The 10,328-nt window shown below is 42.6% G+C and overlaps 1 protein-coding gene across 1 annotated transcript; it reads left to right on the top strand.

Annotated features, from left to right (window-relative positions):
• The first annotated feature begins 4,982 nt into the window (after positions 1-4,982).
• LOC105038404 (ABC transporter G family member 25) lies at positions 4,983-9,729 on the top strand. Its single transcript, XM_010914209.4, has 4 exons — positions 4,983-5,166; positions 5,260-6,094; positions 7,935-8,075; positions 8,448-9,729. The coding sequence occupies exons 1-4, from the start codon at positions 5,068-5,070 to the stop codon at positions 9,299-9,301; spliced, it is 1,929 nt and encodes a 642-aa protein (XP_010912511.1). The 5' UTR covers positions 4,983-5,067; the 3' UTR covers positions 9,302-9,729.
• Positions 9,730-10,328: the final 599 nt, after the last annotated feature.

Raw genomic sequence — 10,328 nt, 5'->3', positions numbered from 1 at the left:
CCGTGTAACTCTTACCACCGCTTCTCGAGAAAAATATCTGCGTATTTAAAGATCCATTACAATTCGCTAAACTTAACGTAATTAAATGATATCAAAATCTTTTAGGTGTATTTCATGCATCTTTCATTAAAAAAAAAAAAAATCAGAGTAAAGGTCTATTTGGCATCATATTTATTTGTTATTTTTTATAAATAAAAATAAAAATTGAGATAAAAAATATTTGATAAAATTATATATATATATTTTTTTTTTATTTTTTTATTTTTTTTCTAAACCGCCATGGGAAGTGGGTGGCACGTTCCTAGCTCACGCCAGCGTCCCCACCACCATGGGACATGTGGTGGATGACAGTGGCAGTGCTCCTTGGGCCCCACGTCGCAAAGAAGGCTAGAAGAGTGCCTATGGTGACGCGGCAGACTCACAAGGCAGCACGACCGCCGGACCCACCAGGTGGTCTCTTTTTGCGCCTCTTTGCCCCCGGGGTCATTTCATGTGGTCCTCACCCATAATGTAAGCTTAGCTGACGTTCAAAGCTTCTGGAACTTGGCCAAGATTATAAGAAGAAATCCTTCTCCAACATGATATGCCATGTAAAAATTTTGAGTGAGCTGAGAAGGGATCAAATAATATCGTTTCAGAATTATTTTTATATCTAAATCTATTCAAATATAGATAAAAATTTAAATATTTGATTAATATTCATATTCATATTCATATTTATAAAAAAATATATACATACATACATACATATACATATACATACATACATACATACATACATACATACATACATATATATATATATATATATATATATATATATATATATATATATATATATATATATATATGGATACACAACCACCAGTCCCATATTTGGATATTCAATAATCCCATTTAATTTTATATAATATTATAATTTTTTTTAGAAAAATAAATGACCATATTACTATACTATTAATTTGATTTATAATCTATTGGTCATAAAATTTAATTATCCCACTTTTATCTATATTTATATCCATACTTTCAACATCGGATTTGTATTCATATCCATTTAAAATAAATATGGATATATGTTTGCATCTGACGAACATCCATATTCATGACAAAAATAAATATGGATATAAAATATTGATATCCGACCCGATTTTAGTCCTAATTAGAAATAACTCTCTGGCTTGCGCAAAAAAAAAAAGAAAGAAAAGAATATCCCATTAATTATGCATTCTTTTGGACTAGAAAACCACGATTTCTGGAAAGGACTAGAAACCCACGATGGTCAATCATGCAACTGCTTCTAGGATATTAGGGCTGGAAGTGGGTTAAGTCGGACTGGGCCGGACCCCAGCCCGAGCCCAATCCAAAATTTTTTATCAGGCTTTGGGCCGTGCTTAGGCCCAAAAATTTTTAAAAAACTCAGGCCCGAGCCCACCCGAGCCTGGGATCGAGCTCGGCCCGAATAGTTTGGGCCAGCCCACCGCCAATATCACTCCCAATTTTCTATTAAAAAATTTTAAAAAAAAAATCTAAAGCCCTATAAGTCCTAATCCATTCCGGTGGCTAGTCATGACGATAATGATGCTCGCTAGATCTCCGACGACGACGACGACCTCTTGGCTCCTGGAGCTCGAGCTTGGCCTGGGTGGTGCCATCGATTTCCGTGAAGATGACGCCCGTCTCAAGGGCGTGGGCATGGACGGTGAGGAGCCAAACGGCAGCGACTGCGGTTGAGACTGGCATGGGCGGCGAGACCGACCGCAAGCCTCACCAACACTTTCGAAGAGTTTGTCGGACTCTCTGAGAGAGGTCGAGGCGACCGAGGTACATTGGACCGACACTGTCGAAGAGTTTGTCGGACTCTCTGAGAGAGGTGGAGGCGGTCGAGGTACACTGGGCAGTGAGGTTTGGGAGTGGCGATCAGAGCGAAATGGAGGCTTGGGAGTGGCGGTCGGAGTGAGATGGGGGCTTGGGAGCAACAGTCGAGGCTCTAGAGAGCAGCGATCGGAGGGAGACGGAGACTTGGGTGCAACGGTCGGAGGGAGATGGGGGTTTGGGAGCGACAGTTGAGGTCCAAGGGAGCGGCAATCCAGAGAGAACGGGCACGACAGAGGCGGACCTATGGAAAGGAGAGCACCTGCGGAGATTGGAGGGGGGAGCCCGATGCCGCTAAAGATTGGGAGGAGAAAGATGGTGGATACCAGCGGCCGACGGGAGAGCAGGGAGGATTGGGAGTGAGGATAGCAATTGTCGACGGACGGGTCCAAGGCACCTCGATAGGAAAAATCGGGACTCGAAACTTTGGAAGAGAGATTAAATCATTTAAGGATAGAATGAAGCCCTTAAAATTTAGTCTCATAATCGGGCTAAACTTCGGACTCGAGCTCGGGCCGGGTCCGGGCCGGGCCAAAGGTAGGCCCGAGCCCGGCTCGAAAGTAAAACGAGTCCTAGTTTTTGAGCCTGAGTCCGGTCTGAATAGTTTCGGACCGAACCCAAAATCTGGCCCGAAGCTAGCCTGGCCCGATGGGTCTCGGACCGGCCCGAGCCCACTTCCAGCACTACAGGGTATATATCAGCTTTTCTTGTGTGAAATATGTGTTAACATTTTTGAGTTCATTAGATAAAGACACCTATTAATCAAGCATGTGTCCTTTATTTGAGAAGCCCAAATGACATGCTCTCGCCTACTTCACATTTTTTGTTCCATAGATTTCAAGGATCCTCAAAATTGACTGCACTAAATATTTTAAGTTCATTTTAAGAAGAATTTTCGTTTGATCATTTGCTGTTTTGACATTAGCACTGGATCTTCTATTCGACATATCAAATCATTTATACATTATTCCACCTACTTCATATCTGGTAGGTTTAATTTCTTACCTACTTCTATCCATTGCGACTTACCTTTTTTATCCAGAAAAGTGTTTTTTTTTTTTTTTTTTAAGTAAAAAGCCGATGGGACTCCAACTGAGCCTATCTGAATTTTATTAATATCATAAAATTCCAATACAAAAGTTTGATAAAAAACAAGCTCAAGGTAACAATGATTTTATTAAAAATAATGTCTCTTTTGGCACTAATCATCCATGGACTATGGACAAAGCCCAATCCTTCCAAACACCCCAAACATATGAAAAGAAGGAACCGCCTCTCTCTTCAACCTGATTTTTGAGGCACTCTGATACTTGCTCAGAGTCACAAGTGGAAAGTTGTTTCTTTTTTGTCACAGCACAACACCCAGGAGGAAGGATAAGGCCTAGATCTCTTTTCCAAATTATAAAGTGTCTTATTCCATGTGCTATGCTTTTTCTTTATCCTCTAAAAAAATTATTGGTTGAACTAGATCCACCACATCATTTTTAGACCAAATCAACTAATGATCGATACGTCCCAAGTTTTAGGTAGATGGGACAAATCATGCCGAGTAGACCAAAAACTCTAAGAGACAAGCTCCGGATTGTCCTGACCCTCCAAACACCCCGAAAAGATGGAAGTGAGGGAAGGAGCTCTATTTCTCCAATCAACTTTTTTTTTTGAAGATCATGCATCCTGAAACCAATCTTCTGAAAGTGATGATCCAAGAGAAGCAACCTTGGACTGAGACCCAATATGATACTACAGAAATAGATCGATATCCATAACCAAAAAGAACAAACCCAAAAAGAGGATAGCCAATGGAAACTGATCTAGACATCTATCTGAGCAAAGGATGATCCTTTGCCCATTTCCTAGCATGAGACAGAGGTTTCACACATAAAGTTGCATATTTCCTTTTCATCAAAAAAAAAAAAGGAAAAAAGTTGCCTATTTCCTACTTGATTCTTTGCCTTACAAACATATTTTTATTTGACTAGACAATAATCATTGCACATATAGAATTCTTCTTTCCATAACAAAGACCTTCTAATACAATCAAATTTCTTGATAAATGAATCCGACACCCAAAAGAAAATATCTATCACAACATTGTTTTTTTCAACTATTTCAAGCAGTGAGACAAATTTGGAGTTGTGGATCTTGCAACAAGATTGCAAGGAATAAAACCTAATTTTAAAGCTGAATAAACACACTACTAAAGAAATGATGAACTATCTTTATTAATGATAAAACTTCCTTGTCATGGTTAGCCGTTTTAACAAAATTACAGGGAGCCAGCATGGTATAACACAAGGTTAAAAGCCAAAATGCTTTCTATAAATAAGATCTGACAAAGATATCAACATTCAATTTCTCTCAAATTAAAGTTGAATAACCCCATGGTTAACAACATCGATCCCACAATCTCCAATCTCCAAATAATCAATAGACTCCATAAATTAGCCATGTTAAAGTTGTTGCGCAAATCACCTAAAATTGTGGTACAACTCACCCCAGACCTAAGTCCCTCTTTTAGTCTTTTTGCAAAGAGCCATTCATGCAGCATCTCTCTTTCCACCACCTTTCTCCTTACTTTATTTCACCTCTATTTTTGGGTCAGAAACGCGACACGTATCAAGCAACCATCATCGGGACCTCCCTCCTCCCTCACTCAAAATCTAAACATGACACGGAATGCTCAAAACAACGAAAGCAACGGCCCTACGCTTTGACCGGTTGACCTCTTTGGTACACCCTAAGGATCCATTTAACCTTAAGCTAAACGACCAACAGGACCAATCCCAACCTCCTCTTGCATGCACCTATCCTTCGATTCTCGACCACCAATGGAGAGAGAGAGATAGAGAGACGAAGAGAATGGAACCAAGTCATTAGAGTTGGACACGCTAGTTTGCTTCTTTCGTACCTTCGCCGAACTTCCCATCAAAAGGCTAGTGGAGGTGCCAGCTGTTCTCCAAGGTTCCCTCCACAGCCTGCCACGTACCCTCCTTTCCCCTGGGGCGGTTTCCGTTGACGTGGCCCACCCCCACTTCCCCGCCACCCCAAGCACCCCTTATATACCACTCCCTCTCCCTCGGCCCTTCCTCTCTATTGTAGTTCTTCTCTCTCACTACAAAACTCACTTCTAGTTATTTCCATCCTTCATAGCTTTACGTTCTCCAAACTCTCCAAAACAACACGCAGTACAAAATGCCTCCCAATAGCAAAGAATGTGATCAGAATGAAGTCGCCAACCAACAACGCATGGATTCTTTCATCTCCAACTCCTGCTATCCCCTCACTCTCCAGGTACTACTAGTATTGCTCCCATTCATAACAATTCACTATCATATACTCGTTCTTAATCTTCATAAGTGTGAGTAATATTATTTGCTGGTGTAGTTCGTGGATATTACGTATCGCGTCAAACTGGACCCAAAGGCGGCCAACGCGGGGACCGGAATCAAGAGAATATTGCATGCCGGCGCGAAGAATTCCCCGGCGACGGTCCCCAAAGAGCGAACCATCCTGAATGGCATCAGTGGGATCGTCTCGCCTGGCGAGATCCTCGCGGTCCTTGGCCCGTCGGGGAGTGGGAAGTCCACTCTACTAAGTGTAATTGCTGGCCGGCTCCAGGGGAAGCACTCCGGCGCCGTGCTTGCCAACGGCCGCCCACTTACTAAACCGGTTCTCCGGCGAACCGGGTACGTGGCCCAGGATGACGTGCTGTATCCTCACTTGACCGTGAGGGAGACGTTGGTTTTCTGCGCGATGCTCCGGCTGCCTCGGACGGTGGCGAAGGCGGAGAAGGTGGCAGCGGCGGAGGCGGTGGTGGCGGAGCTGGGGCTGGGGAAGTGCGCCGACACGGTGGTGGGAAACGCCTTCGTGAGGGGGATCTCCGGCGGCGAGCGGAAGCGGGTGAGCATCGGCCACGAGATGCTGGTGAACCCGAGTATACTGCTTCTCGACGAGCCGACGTCCGGTCTGGACTCGACGGCGGCGTACCGGCTGGTGGCCACCCTGGCCGGGATCGCCCGGAAGGGCCGGGCCATCGTGACCTCGATCCACCAGCCGTCGAGCCGGGTCTACCAGATGTTCGACTCGGTTCTTTTGCTTTCAGAGGGGAATTGCTTGTATTTTGGGCGAGGAAGGGAGGCCATGGATTATTTTGGTTCGGTCGGGTTCGCTCCCCGGTTCCACGTGAACCCGGCCGACTTCATGCTGGACCTCGCCAACGGTAAGTGCAAGTGGTGCTCCCAGAATTTCTAACAAAGCATACCATTGGTTTGAATAGATTAGAATAAATTAATCACATCAAAAAAGAATAGATTAGAATAAATAGAAAGGAAATCCGATTCAAAGTTGACATAAATACACTTTTTCTTTGCTTGATTGGAGGACGGGATCTAAGAGAGGTCTATCATTCTTTTATTCCTTTCATTGAAAGGTATGTGTGTGTGTATATATATATATATAATTTCTGATGTCCTATTTTTTAATTTTGAGAGATCTCCTGGAAAGGATTTGGTAATAGCAAATATCAAAATTACCACGGCATCTTAAATTTCTTGTCCATCTTTTTCTTTAATACTTCTTCCTTCTATCACTGAAAAAGATTCAAGATATGATATTTATATACATATATACACACACATATATACATACACGTGTGTGTATATATATATGACAAAAATTTTGCACACAAATTCTCGTGGGGCATGATTTGCACTATATCATGCACTGTAGACTATTGTATAGCACAAGCTTACATGCCGTATACGGCACATCGTTAATCATAACTATTTTATGAACTGCGCATCACAAAAACAATCTTGAGTCTTCCGGTCTCCTTCTATTTACTTATTAAGAGTCAAAGTATTGGAATACTGGAATTCTTGTGTAGTGTCACGCATCCTCCCATTTTATACTCATACAATCTTTATAGTTTCTACCAAAAAAATAATAATTATAATCTATAAATATAGTTGTGTATTTTGTTATGATTCCCTGTATCAAATTTGAGATTCTTTGACTACCGTAATATCCATTGGTTCTGCGGATTCTCCTTTTCCTAGCTCCGCATCCCGGCACCCGGTTCCATATGCTACCTTTTTTCAGTGGAGAAAGGTGGTGCGTTATCTAAAAGCGAGTGCGCTCGCGTATTTCCGTCTGGCATGCTAAGGTCGGGGTGCTTCCATATTACCACCGGACGCGTGTGACGGTTGGTGGAAAGGGATAATATTATTCCCAGTGACTGCCGCGTGGCTGGTAACCCTGTGGTGGATGGGGTCTGGAAGGTCACCTTTTCTCCTTCTCAAAGGGACCAGCTCGGCCCCCTCCACCTCAATATTATATATATTTCTCCTTCTCACAGGGACCAGCTCGGCCCCCTCCACCTCAATATTATATATATATATATATATATGTGAGGAGAGAGGGTACATCAGTCTATCACCGCAGGTAATCCATCCACTTATGTTCTCCAATATCCTGCATAACCACAGGGAGCAGTAATGGAGCAATACTTCACCTGGTGGTCGCAGCCTCTGTCTTGTTCTCTCTCCGTTCTTTATAAATTCTCATTCCCTGCCTCCCCTTCCATCAGAAAAAAGAAGAGAAAAGAAAAGAAAAGTCTCATTCCTAAAGGTGGGTTGACATGATTGACCTGTTGACGGTCCACATATTTTTTGCACTATTGCTCATTTAATGTCCTTTGGTTTGTCTTGAAAGGTCAAAATAGAAATACTTCTTAATCTAAGAACATGTTTCCTAAGGTGTGATAAGCCAGCTTGAACCACCGAGAATAGGGAACAGCACCAGGGTGAAGATAGAGCTTAATTAATTAACATGGTCAAACTAGTCGGTTACTTTATTGTTGATTTCTAACTCCGGGTAGTGGAACCTTTGTTCTTAAGAGCACTCCTATGGTGAAGTATTTGAGGACTAATATGCACTTAGGTTAACTGGTGTGACGGCAAATTTTTAATTCACCAGACACTCTTACTTTGGATATAAAGAAGTAGGTGCTTGTTTATGTAAGAGTTTAGTGCTGAATGGATGTATTAATTTAATTGCAGGGGTTGCTCAGATAGACTATCAAGGAGATGCAGATAAGTCCGACGTCAAGCAATCTCTTATCACCTCCTACGACAAAGTGTTAGCACCAAAGGTCAAAGCCTGCGTTTCTGCTGCCGCTGCTGGAGATGCTGCTGAAACTGGTAACCACCACTGTCCTTAAAGAAACAAGATACAACTTTTGTAGACTTCACCTGCTAGCTGATTGCAAAGCACGTCAAGAAAGCACAATTAATACACAAGTATGCTAGTAGCTTATTCTAGTTCATTTTAAGTCTCAAGTCCTATTGAGTTACTGACTAAGACGTGTAATATTCTATAAGAGAGAGGTGAATATGGGGGAAAAAAAGGAAGAGAATAGATATCATCCAGCAGAAACACAGAAAAATATAATCAAATGAATCAGTATGTATAGAGTAGACATGGAACTAATTAATATCATCAAGAGATTCTAAAACAATTGAAGTCAATGAGATTCTAAAACAGGTCTTTTTGAACTCTTGTTATTTAATCAGGTAGCGAAAGTTCCACCGTGAGGAAGCAGAGAAATTGCAGTAGCATCAGCTGGTTCAGCCAGTTCAGCATCCTCCTGCACCGAAGCCTCAAGGAAAGGGGGCATGAAACCTTCAACTCCTTAAGAGTCTTCCAAGTCATGGCTGCAGCCATTCTAGCAGGATCCATGTGGTGGCACTCCAACATTCATGATGTTCGCGACCGGCTCGGCCTTCTGTTCTTCATCTCTATATTCTGGGGGGTCTTTCCATCCTTCAATGCCGTGTTCACTTTCCCACAGGAGCGCGCAATCTTCATCAAGGAGAGGTCCTCGGGCATGTACACTCTGTCCTCCTATTTCATGGCTCGAATGGCTGGTGACCTCCCCATGGAGCTTATCCTCCCCACTGTCTTTGCACTGATACTATATTGGATGGCCGGGCTCAGGCCGGAGCCAGGAGCATTCATGCTGACACTGGGTGTGTTGCTTGGTTATGTTCTGGTGGCACAAGGACTTGGTCTGGCCCTCGGTGCAGCCATGGTGGACGCGAAGCAGGCTTCCACTGTGGTCACAGTAGTCATGCTAGCATTCCTTCTCACTGGGGGGTTTTATGTTCAAAATGTGCCGAGCTGCATGACCTGGATGAAGTACACCTCCTTCACCTTCTACTGCTATAGGTTGCTTATCCACGTGCAATATAGAGGAAGTGAATTGGCTACTTTTCTGGGTTTGTCTCACCATGGGAAAAGAAGGGAGACAGTAGAAGAGGAGTTGGGGGGGCAGCTCGGTTCGGTGGCGTGCATTGTGGCATTGGTCGCCATGTTCGTGGGGTACAGGCTTTTGGCATATCTTGCTCTCAGGCGCATCAGAACATGAACACAGGTGGGGGCTTGGGATAATTTAAGTTTACCATATTGGATGTGGGTGTGGAGTTATCGGGTACTGGCACAACAATGAGGGAGCAAAGAGAAGTCTAGCTGAACATAAAAAGATGTGTACTGAAGCAAGCAAATGTACATTTGTGGTCAAAACATCATGTTTAATTAGGATCCTAACACTGAGATTAATAACTATTATTACTCAATAAATAGAAATGCAGGGTGCAGTGGTAACCTACTGTGAGGAAGCAAAAAGCTTGCTTCCAACATTGTGTGTCATATATGACAATGATCAGCAAAAAAGTGTTCACTTGCAAGGTTGCAAATTGAAATCAATATTTATCCATCCACCTTTATTTCTTCAAGAACTATAGCTGTATAAATCTTAAGATTTTGTTCTTCGTTAAGGCCAATTGTGGTGAGCCAGAGGTCTCAAAAAATAATGTCAGAATCAGTTGATAGAGGTTGTTCTCAAGTGTTTTTTCTGTTTTTTGAAGCAGCATGGCATGTGGTAAATTGAGCCACATTTAATGTGGTAATGCTCGACCATTTAACTTATTTCAACTCATTGAAGTTTGGGTTTCATAACCTATTTAATAAAATAATCAGGTTCGAATCTTGATTTTTGACTTGTTTAATTAATAGATTGGATTCCGGTTGACAAATTCTTGATCTATCCTGGAACCGATATGATCTATATCTTGTCCGATCCGGTCCCTACCCCTAGCGATATTACTTGTGAAACAGACCCACACCAAGTGAAAATTCGAAGAGCAATATAAATGGCTACGGAGCTACCAAGCACCAGAGCAGCTCTGTTATTAAAGAAGCTAACAAAGAAAATTACAGAATCGGCCAACCAAGTCTACAGAATAGGAAAAAGCCTGCTGGAGAGCAGATAGCCCAGAAGCTTGGAAGCCGGGCATCTCAGCAGAAAGGTGGCAATAATCTGAGTTCCCATCTTGTTGAATTGTGGGAAAGGACGATGTGTATCTTCTTCACTGGCCAGGGGTGGATGGAGGAAA

This window comes from Elaeis guineensis, chromosome 1 (assembly GCF_000442705.2).
Source record: "Elaeis guineensis isolate ETL-2024a chromosome 1, EG11, whole genome shotgun sequence".
NCBI classification, from domain to species: Eukaryota; Viridiplantae; Streptophyta; class Magnoliopsida; order Arecales; family Arecaceae; genus Elaeis; species Elaeis guineensis.
The sequence above is the reverse complement of the archived record's forward strand: the minus strand, read 5'-3'. Positions and strand labels throughout refer to the sequence as shown.

Excerpts from the sequence above, each read along its gene's own strand:
- LOC105038404 (XM_010914209.4), top strand. The coding sequence starts at position 5,068 with ATGCCTCCCAATAGCAAAGAATGTGATCAGAATGAAGTCGCCAACCAA. Across the intron at positions 5,167-5,259 it reads GCTATCCCCTCACTCTCCAG|TTCGTGGATATTACGTATCG; the intron begins GTACTACTAGTA and ends TTGCTGGTGTAG. Across the intron at positions 6,095-7,934 it reads CATGCTGGACCTCGCCAACG|GGGTTGCTCAGATAGACTAT; the intron begins GTAAGTGCAAGT and ends ATTTAATTGCAG.